Source organism: Gallus gallus, chromosome 1, assembly GCF_016699485.2.
Source record: "Gallus gallus isolate bGalGal1 chromosome 1, bGalGal1.mat.broiler.GRCg7b, whole genome shotgun sequence".
NCBI lineage: Eukaryota > Metazoa > Chordata > Aves > Galliformes > Phasianidae > Gallus > Gallus gallus.
Genome location: NC_052532.1, coordinates 98,273,913 through 98,297,483, shown reverse-complemented (window position 1 = coordinate 98,297,483; position 23,571 = coordinate 98,273,913). Strand labels below are relative to the sequence as shown.

The window sequence follows — 23,571 nt, the reverse complement described above, 5'->3', positions numbered from 1 at the left end:
GAGCTGTTGGTAACTGTTGTCCTACTTTATATTTTTAATACCTTACTGGAATTTTCATAGCTATATAGGGAATTATGTCACATTTTCTGTTAATCTTAGAAGCATATGTCCCAACTATTAAAAAGCTTAACGATTTCAAACTTTTCCTTCCAAATATTGCTGGGCTGTTCTGTATGTTTTGATAGGTAGTACTTGCTAGAATATATGTGACTAAATGAGAATTAAGTGAATTTATTTACAGTAAAGGTACTTTAAAATACCACAGCATCTTTAAAATTGTTTCAGATAGCTGCAGAAGAGCATTGCACTTCACCTCAGCTGATTTCACGGTGTTGCTTCCAATGTAGCTGTTAGGTAATGCTGAGCTATAGCTGGAGAGAGAAATGAAAGGTGATTTTTGATTGCTGTTGTGCATAAAGTATGAAGGGAAGTGTAATTGTTAAAAGTGCAGGGAAAATTGTGCATTTCATATATTTATTCTTTGTAAATTGCATATGAATTCATAATAGGAAAAAGAAATGGTACCTGCTTCATGAAACATGATTAAGAGTCAAAATATAATTAAACTAAGTGCATTTTTTGATAACCAACTGTCTGATGAAGGGATGACTTCCTGTTAGCATCCTTTAGAATTGCCAAAATGATGCACTTTTGCATACGAAGACAAAATTAGATGTATTGCCTGTCTGCTGCTTCATATACCTATGCTATGATAATATTATCCGTCTTGCAGATCACTATCTTCAGTCAGTCCAGTATTTTATAAATGGCATTTTTCTTCTTTTTTAATATTAAAAAATATTAAAAGTTGTCCCTTCTTCCCATACATCATACACAGCAAAACAAAGTATACATTACTCTGCTTGAGCAGTGTTCCTATTGAAAATCAGCTGCTGTAGGCTGTATTCTGGTCCTGTGCTGTGCTAATGCATTAGCTCCTGATGTTGGCAAGAAAGTTGCGACCACTGAAGCCATCATGTGCTTTGAAATCTGCCTGATACTGTGACTTTTTAAGTGCAATTTATCTCCTTACACAGTGTAATGAAGTTTTACTTCTGCATAGATTCACTTTTGAATCTTAAATTTCGGTCCAATTTTGTGCTTAGTAAATTGTTGAAAAGCTTCCCTTCTGCAGTCAGAATGTTAAATCTTCATTAGCTCAGTATACCTTATACTTGACTAATTTGGTAGGGATTTCACTGAATGTAGAACTAAGGAAGCCACAACCTAGGATGACTCAAGGATCCGTATTTGCCTTAATTTACAAGAATACGTAGGTGGCAGGTGCATATAAAAATGCCTTATATTCCTTGTCTACTTCCCCAACTAATGTAAATGACTCCATTTAGGGAACATTAATTTTTTGGAACTACTAAGTTGTCTCAGGAGATGATCATGTTTCCTGGCTTGTTTTGTGAGTGTTGCTTAGGCTAGTTATTCTCTTTGGTAAGACACCTTTTTATACTTTAAAGTACTCTGCGAAAGGTTAATTGTGAAATAAGCTTTTCATAAATTAGAGGAAATAGGCTCTGATTTTGTCTCCCTCACATAGAAGTGTCGGTAATGTTGCATGATACCAGTGCTAAGCAGTGGCAGAACTGGACAAGCAAGGATTTTCGGTGCCAGAAAGATATTGGCTGCTGCATGATTAGAATAAAACTACAGGGCTGCTTCAAAAGTAATGCTTCCTATTTTATTATGTCAGCCCACGACATCAGAGGTGGATGTTGGTGATATGGCAATAGAGTCTGAACCTTCCCACCAATATTCCATTATGTTTTGTTGCCATGTGACAGATGGCAGCAGAGGGACAGTCAGACAAAATGGCATCTGACATGGAAGTGCATATGAAGCAAAGGTGTGTCACTAAATCCTTTCATGTGAAAAAATGGTACTCACTGACATTCATCAATGCTTGCTGAACGTTTCTGGAGACTAACTAGTGGATATGAGCACAGTGGTGCAAAGGGTGGTACATTTCAGCAGTGGTGACAGTCACAGTGGGTCACTTCCACTGGTACAGCTCTTTACAAGTGTGGCACGCAGGCTTTTGTTCATTGCTGGCAGAAATGCATAGCTAACAGTGATGACTGTTGCAAAAATAGTGTTTTGTAGCTGAGAATTTGCTTTATCAAATAGTTGTTATTGTACTCTTATTACAACAATCTGCTGTTGTTTCCATGGAAATAAATAAGAGGCATTACATCTGGAGTGACCTACCTATTTTAGAGTCCAGCTAGAGAAATCCTTCTGTTGTGACACTGTCCAAAAGCAGGGCATTTTTTGCATAATTTCAAACATCTTTTTAGAAACTGAAAATGGAATTTGAGTACTGGCTTTTCGTCCAGCTTTGAAAAAATAAATGTGAGTAAAATAAAGATTGGGTCCCAAAAAATAAGATTTGAAATGAAACAGTTGCTATGCATTTCTAATTCTGCCATTTAAGTATGATCATTAAAAGACAGGGACTAGGTTTGTTTCTTTTTTTTTTCAGAAACTAGTAAAAAATAGTCAATTACTTCTATCTGAGTATTATTTTGAAAGGAATTCACCGATAGTAATGAACTTTCTGGACTGACTTTCCGTAGATGTTTAATTGATTGAAAAAGTTCACCTTCACTAATATATGGGGAAAACGAATTGGAAACTTTAACATATCATAATTCTTAGAGTCTTAGAGTGCTTACACTCTAGTCCATTCGAAGAAATCTGGCTGACTATTTTTCACGAAGTAACCAAATTAATTAGGTAAATGACATGAAAATTCTTGTTCACTTCTACTTACACTTAATATCATACATAAGAAATGGCAACAAATAGTGCATGGGAAGTGGGGCAAATCAGGAGTTCAGTTAGAGGCAGACAATATTGTGTATCTTTATGGGTTTTTGATATTTAATTCTGGGGTTTGTGTGTGTTTTAAAACACAATCTCCTTTCTCACAGATGATCTGTGCTTCCTAATTACTGCTGTAAAAATTAATTAGTGTAACAGTACAGGAGTACATGTGGCCTCGGTTATTGACTGTTGTGCTAGCCACTGTACTAGTTCACAATACAGTTCACAGGTACATACAGATGATGGCTCACATTCTACAGATAGACTGTACAAGTGGAAAGTATTGAAATCAATGGATCTGTATGATGTTTTAAAATAGCCAGGATGTTATTCAGATTTTTGAATCCAAAAGCCTTGAAGTCAAACTCCTAAAACTTTGTTTGCAGTTATGTTCAATGAAATTTTCTGCATGTCCAACCACAGGGCCAAAAACTGAGGATTACGGCAGTTAGTCAATGATAAACTATGAGGTAAACAAGTAGTAATAAACTTTCTTAGCGTTTCACTGAAAAATAGTGATGAAATAAGTCTTTATTCCAGTACTCCATAGCAGCACTCAGCTATCTTTGTGAATCAAGATCCAATTATTAAGGATGTAGACAATGCCAGTTCAATTCCCTGCACTTCTACGACCTCCTGTGTGATATTAGACAAATAACTTGTCTGCCTCAAGCTTTGTTTGGCAAATGGAGACAGCCTGTTATTTTACACATCAGATGGTTGTTGCACCAGTAAGAATGCACATTCCAACTTGTGGTACAGGCAGGAGTTCAGACTCTGACACCTCCATTCAGATTTGTCCTTTGCACTGAATCAATCAGTGGATAAAATATGGTAAATGATCACATTATTAAAACTTCATCATAAAACATATGTGCAAAGGAGTGAAATGGAAGTATCACAGAAAGCATTTAATTCTGCTTTCCTTAAGTCCTGCATTCTTGGGTTTGATTTTTATTTTTTCAATCTAATGGATTTATGTTACCTGAGAGCGCTATTTTTTTATAATTCCGGTTTATGGGGTTGCTTGAATCCAAACTTGTTTCAAAGATTTCCTCTCTAGGAATTCCTGGTGTGTAGCTCAGGAGAGCTTGCAGCAAATCGTGGAGCTGTTGGAGGGAGAAGTTTCATCTCTTTTACATCAGCTTCTGCTTTCATTGGCAGCAACAGGGACAAGGAGATAGAGAACACCCAGGACAGTTTGTGTGGAAGAAATAACAGTGATCACATAAGAGAGAATAAGAAGTAACTAAAAGACTCCTGATTTGCAAGAATTGAGTTTGAAAGCTCAGACTCTTTGTGAGAAACTGATAGGGAGGGAGGGAGTAATACTCTGAAAAAAAAATCGAGGTTGGCAAAGGGAATCTTGAAGAAAAGTGGGGTGTTTGTGAAGGGGCAAAGCATTCCATCTCTCTCTCAACAAAGCAGTTTTGGAGACATCCTCCCCTGCACATTCCCTCCTCTCCCCAAAAGCAGGTTACTGACACATAGGTCATTACCTTACAGCTACTGAGTACTGTGACTGTCCCTGTGAGTGCTTTTAGCCAACAGACAGCCTGAGATAATACACATTATCTCAGATCTTAATGAAACAAATGTATGAGAATGTGCTTCATCTCAGTGATGGGCTAAGACCATTTTTCTTCCCTGCCAGTGAGGCTCAGCTGGCCTGGGGCAACTTGCTTAGTTGTGATCATTCAGCCTGAAGTATCCCATGAAGACCTGAGCGAGACAAGCACGGCAGTAACCATGACTGGCAAAGGGAGAGATCACCTGGAAGAACTCCAGCAGGAAAAGAGCCTCCCCGTCTGCGTGGTGGAGTTCAGCATGGCTACAGATTGTCCGCTCTGTGTCACCCGTCAGTGGAGAGGTGGCTGACAGATTGGGTGAACCATCTATGCCTGCCAGAGCAGAAGACAGAGATCCCTGCGGTGAGGTTCAGGTGTAGAAGTGAGAGCCAAGGGCAGGGCTGCCCCCACCAGCTCAGGCTGCCCAAGGCCCCATCCAACCTGGCCTTGAGCACCTCCAGGGATGGACACCACAGCTTCTCTGGGCACCTGTGCCAGTGCTTCACCACCCTCTGAGTAAAGAATTTCTTCCTAACAAATAACCTAAATTTATCCTCTTTTAGTTTAAAGCCACTCTTCCTTGTCCTATCACTGTCAGATTGTGTAAAAAAGTTGATCCACCTTCTGCTCATAAGATTTATCTGTATAGCTAATTTGTATTAGCTATCTGTATAGCTAATCTCTTTCACTTCCAAATTTTTATTTTCACCCACTTAAAACCATGTTCAAGAAATAAAGAAGAAATAACCTTTTGTTAACAAAATGAAAGTGAAGCCCTGCAAGTGAATGCCACCCTATATTCCTTTTCGTGTTATCATCTGAAGAACCATTCTAATGCTGTGATGGCACAGCATCTTGGCACTCCGACATGAGTGAAGAAATTCATCAGGGGATGTTTACTAGTAAAAGATGGCTCAAACTACAGTTTCCTGACAGCAGGCTGCACATGGCAGTTAATCAGAATTTACTTCTGTTGATCTTGATTCTAATCAGAGAGAGTCAGACATCATGTACATACCTTCAGAAAATCCCCTGCTGCACCGACAATGCTGATGCATTAAGCTGGTCCTCTAAATGCTGAATGAAGCATGTCATGTTTTGTGTAAGAGATTAGGACAGAGAGCCTAAATTTATTTTTGTATCTGTTCCCTTTATCACAAATCTCATATTTGAGCTTTCTGAATAGATACACAAGGCAACTGTGGTTCTTTATCTGTAAATGCATTTCTGGGAGGCTGAACATCAGCTGAATAATTATAAAAACAACAGTTGCATAAACCTGAAAATTATGTGGAATAAAATGTCCTTGTGTCTGATTAGTAATCCCAGTGTTCGGTCCAACAGAATCCACTGAGGTGTCCCAGGCACAAACACTGCAATGTAGCTTTGAGCTACAACTTAACATTTACCCTGAGAAACAGCATGCAATTCACAGACATGCCTGAACCCACAGCAGCAGCGTCTCACCGCTTACTTTCTATAATTCACAGACTGTAAACTGTGCTCTGCTTACAATAAACTGTACAAGAAAACCACCAGTGATGCACATATTTCTGCTGGAAATTACTGCACAGATGCTGGATAAGCCTATAGCTGTTTTACGAGATACCAACCTTGCTGACTCTGAGTTTTCCCAACAGGACTACCTGGAAGATATAGATACAACTTTGACTCTACTCTTAAGGATAATAAGAAAGGGATTTGTTCAATAGGTGAAACCCAATCTCCTTGAGAATCCTTTTGTCACAATAGTATAGATTTTTATTGGTGTTAGTGCTAACCTGACATGGTGCAGGTATGACTGATCTGTTCATCTACTACTCATACAAGACGATGTGCTGGGATCAAAGTTTGAGATAAGTTCTTGGTGCTTCATTTTCCCTTCAGGCCAGGTGATATTAGGAGCATGCCAAGGACATAGTTGGAGGGCCTGGCCATGAAACATCTTTTTTTTTTTCTTACACACTAGGCACGACTTTTTGTACTAGACGTGTCTTTCAATTAAGTGGAGCTTTGGTAGTGATGTTCTATAGCCTGTCCCTGCCATATTTCTTTGTGACTCCATTGACCTTAAAGGAAAAGGATTAACATAAGAAAAGAAAGAATTGCAGAAATATTTTTTCAGGAAGAAAAGGAAGCCTGAGAGTCTCAGGGAAGTTGAATTTACAATTCCCAACACTCAATATGATGAGGATATTCCTGCTTCTCTGTGCCCTGACTGTTTCTTAAACAAGTTTGAAGTCCACTCTGTTGTTTCCTGATGCTATTTCAGTGGGTATATGGCATTAAGAAAAAAAGCCCTGCTTCTAAGGTTAATTATTTGGAGAAGATAAAGGTTTTGAAGCAAACTTGAGTTATTATGTAGGTCACCCCAAAAGCAATGCCTCTTATTTATTTCCATGGAAATTACAAGCACAATAACACTATTTGATTTACGTTCAGAAAGCATAAATGAATGTCAGTGGGGTGCTTTTTTTTTTTTTTTTTTTTTTTGTATGGAGGAATTCAGTGACACCCCTTTGTTGCACATGCACTTCCATATCAGATGACCTTCTATCAGACTGCCCCTCTGCCATCTGTCTCACAGCAACAACATGTAGCGGAATGTTGGTGGGAAGGTTCAGCCTCTACTGCCATACCACCAACATCCGCCTCTGATGTCACGGGCTGACATAATAAGATAGGAGGCGTTACTTTCCGAGCAGCCCTGTAACTTTGCTGAATAGCCACTTTATACAGGTTTCATAAGAATTATCATTCTTAGTACAGGAAGTGAGTGTTCCTGATATAGTGTCAACCCTCTGCCACATTGAGAGCGTAAGCTTAAAATATTTTTATTCTGTCTTGTCTCTCAAAGACTCCGAGTTTATATTACTTCATTTTTTCCTCCTGACAAAAAACACCGAGGAGCCTATTCACTAGGAAATTACAGACCTTGTTTTATGAACAAAAACCTCTAGGCGTTACGGACCAATTTTCAGTGCTAGGTGCTCACAGTGATGAGACTGCACTGAGTGCTGGATAGGTATAAAGATGGAACCTTACGCTCCAACTCCATTCCCCAGAAGCCCAAGGAAAAATTAAAGCTTCAAGGTTCAGAGTTAGAATAAGAAGTCAGTGTTTAATTTAAATACTTATACAATCAAGGCAGGCAGCAATATCTGGCTTTTTTCATGGCTAGTTATTGTGGGTGGGAAGGCTCAACTCTGCTTTTTCATGCTTGTTTCTTTACTTTCTTTTGCATCTTTTCTTTGCTGTGGCGGTTCATGGAGAGAACTGCGCTGACAAATAACAATGACTGCAACTGTGACCAGCTCTTGCACTGATTAGACCAGGAGAGGGAAGTATCTAGCTGTGTTCTGACCCATCATTAGTATATACATTTGAGGAAATTTTGTTCTGCTCCTGAACATTCCTTAAGGAAATAAAGACTAAATTTGTTAAGTAAATTATTCACTGCAAATTATTCTCTCAGTTCCATTTGCTATTCTGAGATTTCTGCTATATCTAGGCAACCTAGACCAGACGGAGTATAGGCATAGACATAAAAGCAGAGGGTACATTGTAGAAGCCTTATGTTAATTGAAATAAATAGCGTGACACACTTTAGAATTGCTTAGCATAAGGGAAAGCAATGTAAAGTATCCAAGTCTGCATTTAAACTCAGGTCAGATTTCTGTGATGGACTGATACAAAATTTTCATCTTGTTTGCTTTTTGACTTCTGTGCTAAAATCTTTATTCTAATTTTGCTCTACTTTTTGGTAATATAAAAATAATCAAATATTGAAAGGATGAGCTTACAGTGTAGACTGTAGGTAGTTTCTTCTTTCAAGGCAAGGTAGCTGGATTGAGCCAGTGAGGACTGTGACATTAATGTGGCATTTGATACTGTGTGGGTGGGAGATGCATAAAGCACTCGAGTATCCAGGACTATTTATCATGGTCTACTCATTAAAACTGAATAATGATAATAATAATAAGCTATAAGGTATATTGCCTTTTATAAAAGGAATCATTCTCATGGGGTCATCTTAATTACTAAGTGGAACACTTTTCTTCCCAGTGGACTTTGCAGAGTGGAGAGCAGCATTACCCGGGTATTTCAGGATGGAGGACTCAAATCTGAGCCCAGTAAAATTAATCTTAGAAACTTCTATTGATTTTGCAGCAGTTTGGAACAGGTCCAAAGATCAGCAAGGAAATGGAATATGTTACGTGCAATCACATCCAATAGCTAATTAGGTACAAGAATTTTAATTGCTATTTTACGTAGGTATTCATTCCTCTTTGAAAATACATCTTTAAATACAGAGGATACAAGCACCAAGCTTTGCATTATTTTTTAATAGAGAAGAGCCCTCTTGGAAATGTATTGGTTAACTTACTGTTACACGTGTTTGGGTTTTTTTTTTTTTTTTTTTTTTTCACTTAGTTACTTTTTAAAACTAGTGTGGGTCAACCTTCCAAGGGCAAGAACATAATCAGGTCAGCTTTCAAGCTGCTATAATTTTTCTGATATGTGGATGAGGAAAGGAAATAGATATGGGTGGGCACTATATCTCTTGAAATGGCCTCTTTCTTCCTGTTTAACAATAAATATTCTACAGAAAGGAAGCTCATATATTACTCTTCAGATGAGTTCCCATTTTATTAATCATGAAGATTTTAATAGTGGCCTGAGACAGGAAATCACATTCTAATGATCTGCACAGTCTTATTTAATCCTCAGGTTTGGATCAGATAAAAAAGAAAAGCAATATACTGCAATGTACAGCAATGTAGATAAATAATAGGGTTTAATTACTGTAATACTTACGTACAGCATTTTTAATAACATATGGCTTTACTGAATTACTAAGGCTGACTAAATATCAATGGTAAAACCTCCTTAGGGTTAGAAACTTAAACAGACTTTTCAAGTGCTGTTATCAGATATATGAAAGAAAAATATACCTTAGAGTTCATTGGTTTTATTAACAATTAATTATTATTATTATTATTATTAAGAATGATGAATTATATATCCCTTGGAGATTATTATTATTAATAATCAATATTTAATTAATAATAATGCTGATGAACTCTGAGAGATATCTTACTGATAATAAAATTCAGCTCTATACAGAAGGAATGTAGTTCTAATTAAAATGTGAGGTAAAACATTTTGGGTGCTGGGCTAAGGTTCAGTACATATACAGAGAAAACAGACAGGGCTTTACCAGGGTGTGTGAACTCCCCAAATCCAGGGTTTGGACCCACAAGGACTCGTGAATTGCTATCTGATGGAAGATATTTTCACAGGCTTGCTAAAAGAAGTTTTAACTGCAAAATGTATGAGGAAAAGTTGCTTAAAACAGATTTTCTTGAAAACCTTTTTTTTCTGAAAAAATGTCAAAAAAAATTGAAATATATATATATTTTTATCTAATTTTTCTTCACTTTTTCAGCTGTGCATCTTACTTAGAAATAGTTTTCTTTGTTCATCTGCAGCATTGAAACTCTGTGGGTGGCCCAAATGTTTTAAGTTTGAAATTTGCCTGCATCTTCAAGCAAAAAGGTGATGGGGTTTTTTCATAGTTTCAGGTTTTGTACCCCATGATTCACAACAAAGTAGTTTTACTTCGGATACTCAGGACTTGTTTGTTTGAATTTGGCAAATAATATCAAACAAGATGAAGCAGACAATCAAAGCTCACTTAGTACCTCTACTTTCATGTAGCCTCTTTGCTGTAAGCCTCCTGCTAGACTTGTTCCTTCTGCCTTCTACTTTTCACCTCATCAGTGACAGTGGAGAACTGAAAAAGCTATTTCAGGGTGTCCAAATTCTCTGACGAAAGGCAAAAAATTATTTGACTATGGAAAAGAAGATGGCTTTAGAAATTTTCTCTCCCACGTAGTGGTCTTGAACCTCACTGCATTTGTTGAATGACTGTAGAGCAGAGAGTGGGAGGCGTTGGGGACCAGCTGGACCATGTGTCACAGCACAGCACACATCTGCTGGGGAATAATATCCTTGGATACTCATGAGAGCAGCAGTCCTTCACATTTGAGTCTCAGCACAAGATGAAATGAGGGGTGTTGTTAGTGCCACAAGGTTGAGTGGGAAAAATGAGAGGGGAAAAGAGACTGATTTCTTGAAGTTGTGCAAAACCTTCCTGAGGTCTGATGGTGACATAAAGGAGAATACATTTTAAAGAATTTCTTAGTCTGCACTCTGTTCTCATTTTCAGCTCTAGTGCACCTCTTTCTCTGCAGTCACTTCCTCCTCTCCTTCCTCACTCCCTCCCCAAACTGCTGTTTCAACTTGCTCGCCCTTTCTGCAGAGCAGCTGCACGGTCACATCCTGACTGAATAAGGAACTGCAGTAACCGGTGTACCCTTGTGTGGTACGCTTTGTTGCACTTTGCTAAGTTGCAAGCTTGTACACTTTGCACATCAGTGGGACAAACTTAAAGTTAAAATGTTGAAGAGAAAGCCATCTAATGTGTCTGATAAGGAGAAAAGCCAAAAACCGAAGGTAAGAATGTTTGATTTTTATTGTCAGTGAATTTTAAGAGGAATTCCAAAAAGGAGTACTTAGGTACTTGAAGGGCCCAGGACTGGTTGTAATGCAGTGGAATAATTCCTAAGATTTTGCAGCCTCTACAGAAAATGTGAAGTTGAAAAATAAGACCTTGAATGCTTCAGGATTTCCTCAGCACTCTTTCGGTACTGTAACTTCAACAATCTATTTCTGTGTACTCCCTTTATAAATGTAACAATCCAGTCCAAGAAATCATCATTACAAAGCAGCTGTAGAGTTGAAGAGCCTTGCAACCGGACTTTGTTGTTGCATATTCTTCATCGGTCTTTTATCAGAGACACAAAGATTTCCTCTTGCCCTTGAATTTAAGATAAACGGATGATATCCCAACAAATACAGTGAGAAATAGCTTACTGATCCTTCTTGTGTTTGTTTGGGAGCACACCTCACAGTGTGACATCTGTATCCTAAGAGACTATTGCAGGCATTTCTTCAGAAGGAATGTCATTTGGTTTTACATGACATTGGCTTTTATGTGTCCCACTTGCAGTTTCAGACTATGATTTGTTAACAATTAATATTTGTTGGGGTTTTTTTTCATGGATTTGAAACATATTTTAATTACTTTCTCCATAGATTTACATTTTTTTAAGCATTAGGCTTGTTTATGTGGTATTCATTTTCTTCGGTTCCTGTCTTAAAGGCAGGGAAGAAGTATAGTTAATATGTAGCTACGCTATAGGTCAGGTGAAAAGGTCACAATAGACCCTGTAGATGAGCTGTTTTGGTTACTCTTTTCTTCCAGAATAACATCTTCCTTAACAAATGTCACGATGAGGGACATGGTTTAGTAGGCATGGTGGTGATGGGTTGATGGTTGGACTAGATGATCTTAGAGGTCTTTTCCAACCTTAATGATTCTATGATTTTTTTTTTCCTCTCACACAGCTGGTTATTCATTTATGAATTCACTCCATGCTACTAAAATGCTACTAAAGTGCTAGCGTTATGGTTTCTCAAATCTTTGAATCTGTGTGAATATAAAGTCTGTGAATATGGTGTATCTATATATACATATATTGATTCACTGTGTGTATAAAGCAGGGATGAAAAGAGTCTAAACACTTGACTGATTGTCAGACTTGCTGATTTTGCTGCACTGACTTAGACTTCTGGTAAATTTTTATGCAAAAAATGCATGGTTTTAGTGAAGCGGATCAGGATTTCTTTCTGCCTTAGTAACATACTTTGAAACACTTCACCTACTGTAGTCCCATTTTTGCACACAATTCTGTAAACTTTCCACAATTACAATCTTTTGCTGAGTGTGCTATTGACAGAAATGTCACTGGAGGAGACAGTCCCCCCCTCCCATAGAACAGAAATTTTAGTTTTCTTTGGCATGTTTTGAAATATGCACTGTGTAAGCAATGCAGATACCTAACTTGCTCAATACAGAATTGGGTAACATGGGGTGCAAGTCTTCACCTCCAAACAGAAATTACAGAATTTCACAAGTGGTGTCCCTGGATGGTTTCCTGGCTACCACTGTTCTGCGTAAGCAGTATTTGACATCTTCTTGTACGCACAGGGAGGGATGTCATCATCATCATGGAGGTCTTGGGCTATCTCACCTCATCTTTAGGTGGCTGTCCTGGATACAACAAAAGAGAAAGTCATGAGTCTAGATTATTCAGCAAAAGTCTGTATTGCTGCCATAGACCCACAAAGAGGACAATCAAAATATCTTTTTAGGCAGCTGAGTTTTGCCTATAGTGACCATTTGTCTGTATCACAGTTGTAGGAAGTTCTGTGCATTATTCAAGTGTTTCACCTAAATTTTATTTTTAATTCTCTTGCTTCTATTGTCTTCTAATGTGAAATTACTTAATGTCCATGGAGAGTATCTGGCATAGAGATATGCCTTCTGATAAAGATGGAAAAATACCATGTAAAGCTGATGCTAAAACCTTTCCCCAGTCAATTCGCTGTCCCTGTACAAAGTCACTGCTAGTGGTGGGAAGGTGGCCAGTGGAGCAATATGGATTCTCAGTGTTTAACTGCCTGTTCTGTGTGTGTAATGCATTTGCTTTATTACTGTGTTGCTTCAGAGACATCTGCAGATGTCTTAGATGCTACATAGGCAAAAAGAAACATCTTGAAACTCTTGATGTCTATTATTAAAACTTTGATACCTGTCCACTGCCATGAAGAACTAGTGTTGCAGTTTTTCCTTACGCAGTGAGGATTTCTGTAGCACCACAATCGTGCTCGTATCCTCTATGCGCATCTTGCAGCTTTTGTGTATGCATGTTTGTGTATATAGCTACTATATAATTTGTAAGTAGCAGAAACTAAATAAATAAACATTCATTTGTGAGCAAAAAAATCTACACCACTTGTCATTCCAGAGAAAATGGGGAGATAAACGTTTTCAAAAGAGACACCAGAAGGATTCTGATCCTTCGCTGACATTTATCCTTGTAGCTGCACGTACTGCTATGGGCCTGTACATTTATGTATTATACAGAAGCTGAGGGACCAAGTAGGCAAACTATAAAGGAGAAGTACTAAGGCTTAAAAATATCCAGTCTAAAATAGGAGAAATTCAACCTTATCAAAGGGCTAACCTCTGTGTTTCAGGCCTGTCCTCTCCCTAACCTACCTCTCTGTCCCGGTCCTGAAATGACTTTATATCACGGTGCAGACTGAGTGCCCATCCACCACAGCTCTCTCTTGGTGCTTCAGTTCAGCCCTTGCTGCCCTTTTCCATCGGCTGAGATGTGACTCGGTTCATATGGTGCAGCTGCACAGTTACCAGTGGGCAGCTGAGGTCATGCACACGAGTTCAAGCACCCAGCCTTGCAGTCGGTGCCCACATTGATATTGCAGAGTGTATTCCTTCTGCACTGCTGCAGCATAGGTAGGAATCACATCTGCTGCCAGATGTGTTTCAGCCAGGGCTTGGTGCAGCCTGGCCCAGAGTGCTTACAAAGCTGGGGAAGAGGAGAGCAGCTCACTCAAGGATGTCAAGGAACCCTGACATCACCTGGATTGTATCTTCGCTGCCCTTATGGTACTACAGATCTCTGTGAACCTGGGGGGTAGCACAAAGCGGGTTTAGAAAAATGGTAAGAAAAACATTTGAAGAAATTAAACATGGTCTCTCTGATGTGCTTCAGGCAGCACCATACAAATAAAACGGTGCTAAAAAAAGAATAACATTTTGCAGCGGTGCAATTCCACTTTGCACCATTTAGCACTTTTGACCAGGTGTAAATAAGAGTGAAAGGTGTAAATAATCTGTAAAACATCCCTGCACTGTATTGCGCACTTCACACAGTGTAATGTTCTGGGCAGCAGCTTTTCTTTTGTCTCTCTCTTCCAAATTCCTGCACACATTGAAAACTTGAGAAGTGCCTGATGATTCTTGGCTTTACTTCAAGCTGAAGCAAATAAGATTTTGTGCCTTTTTTTTCTTCTGGCTTGACTGAAGAAAGTCTTGTGTCATTATTTTACATGACAGATGATCTATGTTTATGCTAAAGGTTTGAGACGTTTTTGTTTCCTTATTCCGCTTCCAAACGTGCCTGATGCTTAGAACTCAGCTTACTTCTGGTGTAAGACAATTCAGGGTCAATGCTTGTACATTTTTTTTAGGCAAAAATACGTCCAAGCTTCTAATTAAATCAATAATCTCTTACTGAGGTGATAAACTATTATTTTCAGCCTTGTAAGAAATTAGTGGCAAATACAGTGGAAGGTAATTTTTACTTACATTGTGTTTACACACATTACAATTTAAATGTGTAAATTGCACACATTTACTGTGCAACCTTATTCCCTAGTAGTATTTCATACCATTAATTTTCCTTTGTATAAGCTTCACACAGCACCTTGCCTCCACGGAAATCCATGCACATTTTAGCCATAGACTTAATGAGGCCTGGATTTCCCTTTTGTATATATTCGTCACAGAAAGCCTGATCCTCAAAACATGCAAATGAATAAATTAGCTGTGATCCTATTGATTTCTATGGGCTTTGTAATCTAAGTAAAGTTTATCACTTGCCTGTGTTTGGAGTCTGTAGTGCAGGCAGATGCTACAAGCAAGTTTTTTGGTGCAGCTTTCTGAGACGATGGCTTGTGCAGTATTCTGTACTGGGGAATACTTGAAGAGAAAATAGGAGATAGGTACAGCACATCTAAAAGCCAAAAATAATTCAGCATATAATTATATCTTTTGTAGGACAAGATCTGCAGTGAATAGATTGCTCGTTGCTAATGAATATTAACTAGGTTTTATCTTTGAGTGGTAAAAGCTGAGGGTTTTAATTTTATTTCAAAGGTAAGGACGGGCAGAGTTCTGAAAATATAGCAAGTTTAGAATACTTTTCTTTCGCCCTGAAATTTGGAGCGTATAATAAATGAGCCACTGCTAATGTCACAGATGCTAATTTTCACAGCCATGACTGAAGTGATGTTCGTTTCCATTTGCATTTCATTCTAACAATGATGCGAGGCGATGAGTTGACGATAAGCTGTTTTCACCATACTGCCCGCTGTGCAAATTTATGCTCATAGGCAGAGATGACACATAGTTCTGTCATTAAAGGTCTTTACTCCATTGCCTCTTGAAGAAGGACTGTTTGTCAAAATCCATTTTAACACTGTTAAATAAGCAGAAGCAGATGACAACATCTGGGCAGCAGTTTTAAGAATCTGGTTTGTAGTGGAAATACCTGTGGGCCTTTCTCAGGAAGTGTTCAGAGAAAGAAAAAATGATACTATTATAACCATGTATGAGAAGACAGGGAAAAAGGGATTGCAGGTGACACGTCAGAAGGTGTTTCCTGTCTCCCTCAGACTTCGGAAAAACAAGGTTAGAGTTACCCTTGGGGTATTTTTCTTGCGTGAGTGGAAAGTTCTGCAACCATATTGCAGCTCCTCTCGTAACTGTTGTCTTTTTTTTCTCCTGCTTTATATATACATTTTATTTCTAACTATTGATTATCAGGAAAAAAGAAAAATCTTTTCCCTTTGCTCAGGCACAGAAAGCTTTTTTTCAGACCTTTTCTGTCCTAACATATACATTAGCATATCTCTTCTAGTAGGAGTTTGAAATTCCTGGAATTTGATTTTCTCACTAAAGATTAAGTGAGGGTTCCAGGGTCTTTGTGGTGAAAGAACAGCCATCTCTCTCCTCTTTGCCAGGAGGCTGATTAGGTTATACATATTTTGATGCTCAGATCAACATAAGGGTTCCTTTAGAACTCATGTAATTCTTGACTAGCTCTCATATAAAATAATTTCTTAGACAAGGCATCTTTGGCCTGTTCTCATCCTGGCCTCTTTTGTGGCAGTTTCCTTGACTATGGCACGTATAATGTGAAATTTGCTTATGGTGAAAAACACAGTTCAGTTCTTTCTTTGTTTTTCCAACCAAGCAAGAGAATTTTAAGAAATTTGTCCAAATTTCATTCTCCACACATCCCTGGAAACTCAACTCAATCACATATTGTACAGCTATGACTGTATTTCCTGATAAGTGTAGTGGGAGAAACACCGTGGTTATATAAATCACTATTAGTTGTCTTCTAATTCTTTAATTATCTTTATAGAGCATTTGATTGCTTCAGTACTGTGTCTCTAGGAAACACAAAGTACTCCAAATTAAACACTGTCCAGGATACCCATCACTGCTTGTAAAAAGCAGTAGCTGTGTAAGGGCAGGATAGAGGATGTGGCCTAAAGTTCTTTGTAGGTTTCAACACTTCTAGTAATCTGTGTTTTGTATAAGTCCATACTGAAGTAATTGTAAAGCTGTGGCAGCCTGCAGGTGTAAACCATTTGTGGGTGGCTACAAACACTTAAGCCAGAAGAATCAACCCCTTGCTGTGCACATCTCTGGAAATACCCACTCCAGGAAATGAAAATAAAAGTCTTCTGGGCCTCTGAAATCACAATATCCCTTAACTTTTATCTTCTGAAAGCTTATAAGAGTGACAGTGGATTTATTTCAGTCGTTAGAAGTAGTTTTACTCATTTCCACAAATCAGCAATGTCAGTGGTTTTGCTCTAGTCATTTTTCTGCTTGGTACCGAACTACAGATTATATATGCTCTGAATATTTAGCAAGTCACATGTCCTCAGAGCCATCATAATGGAAACCTTTGCTTGTACTTCAGTGAAGGAAGGAATTTGTGTGCATGTGTTTTGGTATTCCAGAGGAGGATGAAAGATCACTTAAACTTTTCCCAAGTGAAATCTTTCCTGTATTTGCTTGCTCGTGCAATTCTCGCTATTTATATCTTATTACATTGGCACAGTGGATGTGCATAGTCTTCTTTCTTATTATTTTTTTTTTCTCAAACTTGAGTCTGAAATTCCAGTCCTGAAAATGTCTGGAGATTTTGAACTGCTTCTGTGAAGCTGCTTCTTTGACTACATGAATTATGCACCATACCGTCACTTTTTCTTTGGTTTATTCCATGGTTGCACAAAAAAAATTGGATGATTTGGATGATTTCACTTGTTTGCAGACTTCAGGCTGCTCAGTTGCCAGTCCTAAGATCTACTGACATCTTTCTGGTTTGCTGAATGTCAGCAGTGAAAGATCTTTCATCACTAGCTTTGAGGCCAACAAGAAAGCCCTTCTCTAAGAAAAAGATCTAGTGATCCATCTAATGTTTTGTACCTTTATCTTTAGAATGGAGTCTTAGTCCTTTTCCTACCCTTTTATATCTTAATCTCTTGTCTTCACAAGAACAACCAAGTAATCCCACACTTGATTTCCACAAGACGCAAAAAGGTTACTTACTGAGAACTGTAGGAACTGGTAAGTTCCTCTACTTGGTCATGCTGGTCATATTCAGAAGGTATGGTAAGCTGGCTGTGCCTTCAGGTATGCTGACAAACAAGCAAGAGCTGGGGCCTATACTAGAGTATATTAGCTTAGGTTTTCCTACTGGGTTTTATCATGGTTTTGGCGTGGATCATTAGGAGCAAAATTAGAGTCATATAACATTTCCACCAGGGTTTCTTCAGGGATAAGAAAAGCTCTGTAGGAGCGTTGCTCAGCCAGGAAAGCATGGAAAAGCTATGGTGTTGTTTTATATTTTCCCTCTGCTGTTGTGTTTAAGATTGAGATGGATCTTTGTAACTGTCAGCCTGCGGTAATAAGATAAAAAAATCAGCTTCACTTTGGCAGCATGGCCAAACACAGATGCGTGAAGATGAGATGACAAAGTAACCAGGACAGCTGAATGAGTTTACAAAGCCTGACTCTGCTGCCTTCACCTGTGCAAAGAGGATGTTGAGCATTACCACTCATGAATTGCTTTCATTTTCCACAGCTGCGCTATTTCTCTCATTCTTCTGTCTGTCTGCCTCCTTTTAAAGATCATATGTTAACTCCAACAACTGCTTCACAAAGCTGAAAAGGGGATATGGTTCAGTGATGTATGAACAGCTCAGAGACTGTGTAGTGAGTGCTTGAAATGACAGATGGTGACAGAGAGGTCATTCAGCTCTATCCACAAGTACATGGCAAGGCTCTGCTGACATTGTCTGTTGGGTGTATTTCCATGATTTTCTTCCTCTCTCTACTGGAGTTTATATTTACTTGATTTCTGTCTCTTTCTAATTGTGTATACGTGGGTAAAACATTTGAAAACTAATTGTTTGGGATTTGGGTTATTGTCTGAAGGAATCGAGAAAAGCAGACATTCCTACCATTCATGAAGGCTTACAGCATTGTAGCTAATGCAATCCACTTTACAGCGATAGGCTAGATTTGCAGAGGATTTCAAGCATAACTTTGAATTTGGACTTCATATAACCTCACAAAGCCTTTGCTGCTATCTGTGCCTTGGTGAGTATCTCTCAACTATGCATGGTTTTCCTGGAGGGTACAGAAGCTTAGCCTCAATTTTGTCCCTCATCAGAGTGAAAAGAAAAAAACAAAACAAAAAAACACTCCAAATGTTTGGTGGATTTGTTTTTTGTGTAGTGAAATTTTAGTTCTCCACTGAGCTGTGCTCACAATCACCCGACTGCAACAGGGATAATCAAATAGAGAAAGGGGAATTGATGATAGTAGATAAGTACTATTTGCCGTAACCAGTGCTCGCTATGAGCTGTTGATTGCATTCATTCCTATCTGGCATGAAAATGACCTGAACAGAATCAAGATGCTATCTTGCCCTGAGAAACTAGACATTTTTACCCACACCAGGACTGCAGTGATAGGACTTACGCTACAAAGAATGCCCAGAATCTAGCACATCATATCTTGTACGCTAAGTAGTATTCTTAAACAATGCTAAATCAATAGGAAAATCTGAGTTGGAAACAGTCTTTCAGCTTACGTACTGGTTCAAAACAAACAAACAAAAAAGTACTGAATTTATTTATTTATACTCAAAATTTTAATAAGCATACCGCAGATTCCCAAGCATATTTTCTGCAAGCTTGTCTAGTTTTTGAAGCCTGTGAGGCTGTAATGAAATGCTAATCAGACTTTATTCAAGTGGACAATAAAAATAACTTTGGCCAATTGATGGCAATAAGCCAACACTGGAGTTCAGCCTTCTGACAAGGGAGGTTTTATGAAGGAAAAAAAGAATTGGTGACACTGGTCATCATTTTAAAAGAGTCAAAAGTTAACCCACTGTAATGAGAAAAGTTTTTTCTCTGATTTTAATTGTTCTCCAAGATAAAACTAATATAAATAAATGGACATATAGATTTGATGAAACAGTAAAATTCACAGTGACTGATGATAGATACTACACTATGTTTTGCTTCTCCACTGCACTGCATCTCCATTAAGGTAATTTCAGCTAATCTCACTATGGGTTCATTAATCAAGTGTAGTCAGGATGTCTGAAGGGAGATAATGAGGGGGTAGAAGTTGACCTATTGTTGGGATCTTATTCTTCAGTAGTTAGTTTGTTTATCATGTCTCGTAATACATGTATACTGATAAATAAGTTCCAGTTGCAATTAGTGGTCGTAACAGATGACTAAAATATCATTATTTACTTGCAAGTTTGAAATGATTCCGTAAACATATCAATTAACTTTGTGTTCTCCTTTACATTACATGCCTATACAAATTTCCAGCTGGCAGCACCAGTTGATAGTGAAATGGAAAGAAGGTGGACCAGAAACATGTTAAAATTTCCCCCCTTTTAGCTAAAGGTGCAAGCATTGATGGAGCCTAACTGCCAAAGTCCTTAATCTTTTCTTCTAAGCACTAGCATCCTAAATCCATACTGCAGTATCAGCAGTCTCTTAGTGACTTCCAAAATTTCTCCTCTAAAGAACCTAAGAAAAGATTTGTTCATTTTTTACTCATTTTTTACTCATTTAGGATTATATACTGTATATCTGCCTCACATAAAACTGTCGCTATATTACTCAAAAAAAAAAAAAAAAAGTTTAGGTTCCGAGAGCCCAGTGGGGCTGGAGTCTGCTGAAGATGGGAATGTTTATAAGCTCTGTGATATTAACTGCAGCACTCAACCTCAGGTGACATAAAGCATGCAAAAAAGAACTTTCTGTCAGTTTTATTATTTCTAAAAAGGTTCCCCTTGAAAGAGAAGAGTGACCTTGCTCTGCTGAGCTGACATATGCCACTGAATTAATGGCTAAGCTTTGCTGTAGGGAAGCTTGCAGAAACATTACAACTCCAATGGCTGACTTTGCTGTGAACATTAATCAGAGGAACCAACATGATGTATCAAACACTCATTTAAAAGTAATAAAAACTAACTCCCTTTCCTCCCTCCCTGCCCCCCAAGTTTCTTAGAATTAGCTTATTGTTGGTCATTACCTGTTGTCAAGGGTAAGGCTGCAGGACTGCAGTAAAACTTGTACAAGGGCTTTCGAAAGTTTGCTTACTCTTCAAAAAAACAAATGAGCTTTCGGGATGGTCAGATTTAACCGTGACTTAGAGGTCATTTTTTCATCTCGTTCCCCTTTGGAAGGTCATCTGAAGGAATGCTCCAACTGCAGAAGCTTTTGTGATCATTGCACGTAGCAGACTTCTACCTCTGGGAGGGGACACTGGCCAAGCACCCACCCCATGCCGTGGGCAGGACAGGCATAGGGCTTCCTCAGAGCTGGTTCCTTGGGCATTCCTCGGCTCCTTTTTTGCCATTTATATTTTCATCTTGTCCTAAAGCCCATCTTGCAAACACACATATGAGTAATTCCTCTCACATGAGAAATCAAATGGAACCCGGCAAGGTCAGGGCCTGGATAACACACAGCATTAATAAAATCATGTTGTATATGGAAGTAGAGAAGGGACTTAAATTGAAATAAGGCAATTTGTTTCTAAAATACGAAAAATTGTGCATGAATTTCTCCAGTTTGGGAGGAGGAAGGTTCAGGATAGGAAAAAAAAGTTCTTTAAAGGATTACATTATTGCATTATTTAAGGGATTACAGACCAAAGCCTGTCATGCTTACCCAGAGTTTAACCCCTCTTTGCTCAGATAGTGCTGCTCCCCTTTGCTGCAGTCAGGGCTCTGGGGAGGGTGGATTTCAGGCTTTTGTGTCTTTGCCCATATGCAAGTGAAAGGTAGAAAGGTATAATGGTACAGGAGAGGTGCACATCTTGCCAAGTCCTTAACTGTCACTTTCATAGCTCCTCTGAGTTTGTCACACATCCTTAACCTTCTTTTAAAGTCATTTTCTTTTCATGGTTTTGTGTGCCACTGAAAGTCACTTTTAATTAAATGTCATATAAATAATAAAGTCTTAATTACATAATTACTGCAGATACCTATGTGCACGCTCCCAGGGTTGGACAGCCTGCCAGCAGAGCACTTGGAGTGCCTTTTCTCAATGGGAGCTGAGAGCATTCTGCAGCAGTGCTGCTGGTTAACATGCAGGATCTATGTGCATTTAAAGGAAGACACGGGCCCATTCACTTCCCCTTGCACATTTTGCAAAACTTGGCTGCAAACAGACCATTCTTAGTGCTACGATCAACATTTCTTAAATTGCTTCCTCATTTTGTTCCTTGCGAACTAGTGTCACCAGCAGAACTGATGAAAATCACTCCTTTTTTTGCTCTACTTCCCCATGCGTCTTACCCATTCCCAGTGAAGGCTTACAAGGACAGAGCTGACCCTGTGAACTGTTGCTCTCTTGCTTACCCTCACGAACAGCAGCTTGGCCCCAGCTCTGTGTCCCATACCCACATCCTCACAACCTGGTCTCTGACAGCACTGGAGAACCGGTGTTTGGGTAGAAGCCCTGACAAATGGAAGTCACCAGCTGTGGTGCACTGTCAATCCAGGCTGGAGAGGCCAAGGCTGGTAAAAAACAGCCTAAAAAAAAGAAAACAAAAAACAACCAAAAAAACAGCTGCTCGGTGTTTACTTCTGAGAGTAAAATGTGTTGACCTGGGAGAGTGCTAAATACGATTGATTTGTTGTTTTATACAGCTTTAATTTTCCAGTCATTTTCTGCCATTAAAATTAGGGCTTTTGCTCTGAAGTTCCAAGGTAGCAGCCTTGCTCTAAGCCCGCTCTGCTCTCCTTGCTCCCCACCTCCATGCAGGAGCAGAATACCAGACCACATTAACAACTGAAGTCTTTTATAGAGTCGTTTTTAAGCCAGTTAAAAATGCCATTTCAGTAGATTGCCCTATTTGAGTTAGCAGGAACAAGCTGTATCTTTTTTATTGCTTTTGACTGGCCAAGCACAAGGTTTAGGCCATGTTTCGTGTTAACTATAAAGTTATATTAATAGCTTGGTTAGTGGTCAGATGTTCTATATGTGTAACTAATGTGTAAATAGGAAAAATGTCTGAGGTAGAGAGGCCATTATGTCTCTTTTTTTTTTTACTTCTTTATTACACTTCTGAGTTACTAAATCTTGTATGCAAATTCCCATTCTCTATGAAGAAGTGAGAAGGGTTCCTGGTGGTGGTGGTGGTGGTTTGTGTTTTGTTGTTTTGGTTTGGTTTTTTTCCACAGAACATCCTGAAAGCAGAAATTTACCTCCTTGCCTTCAGGGAATGTAGGAGACAATTTTCTTTGATTATCTGTGACAGAAGTAAGATAAGGTAGCATAGTGATTATATTCATCCCTACGTTGATGGCTCTTAATTTCATTCCCAGCATAGTCTCCTGGTTCTGAAGGGACTAGTAGCATGAGGGAACAGGTGAATTGAATCAGATCCTGAGCTCCACTTATCTTCATTGATCCAAGAAGCAAGCTATTGTCCTCCCTCCACAGGGAGCTGCTGCAGCTCCTTCTGAGCAGAGAGGGAAGAACACAGGTGTTTGAGGCAGGTGAGAAAACTTGCAACAGGCTGAAATCTCTTTTTGTTACTCTCAGCAACTGCTTTTGCCCCTCTACAGCTTACATGTTCTGAGTAGTCTAGGGATGAATGGAAGCTAAAAATGAAAATGCTTGGAGGAATATGAAGTGACTTATTTGTGCAAGAGAGTCGGTACAAAGCCATTGTGTCATGCTGAACTTAAATTCTATTTTCAATGGGACCTGAAGCAAAAAATAACGAGCCAGAATTTCTCGCAGCAGGGAACCAGATTTGTGAGCAGCGTAAACTGTCCAAAGAAAAAAATGAGATGAATATTACCCATAATGATTACTTAGC

The 23,571-nt window shown here is 38.8% G+C and overlaps 1 protein-coding gene across 4 annotated transcripts in view; it reads left to right on the top strand.

Moving 5' to 3' along the window:
- Nucleotides 1-23,571, top strand: part of SAMSN1 (SAM domain, SH3 domain and nuclear localization signals 1) — a 150,215-nt gene that overhangs the window by 104,846 nt on the left and 21,798 nt on the right. The window contains exon 1 of one of the 4 annotated variants that reach the window (NM_001006256.3): nt 10,754-10,925. The exons of the other annotated variants lie outside the window; for them this stretch is intronic. Within the exon in view, the coding sequence (NP_001006256.2) occupies nt 10,869-10,925 (57 nt within the window). The 5' untranslated portion in view covers nt 10,754-10,868. Of the gene's footprint in view, nt 1-10,753; nt 10,926-23,571 lie in introns of those variants that run through there. 4 annotated transcript variants of the gene reach the window in all.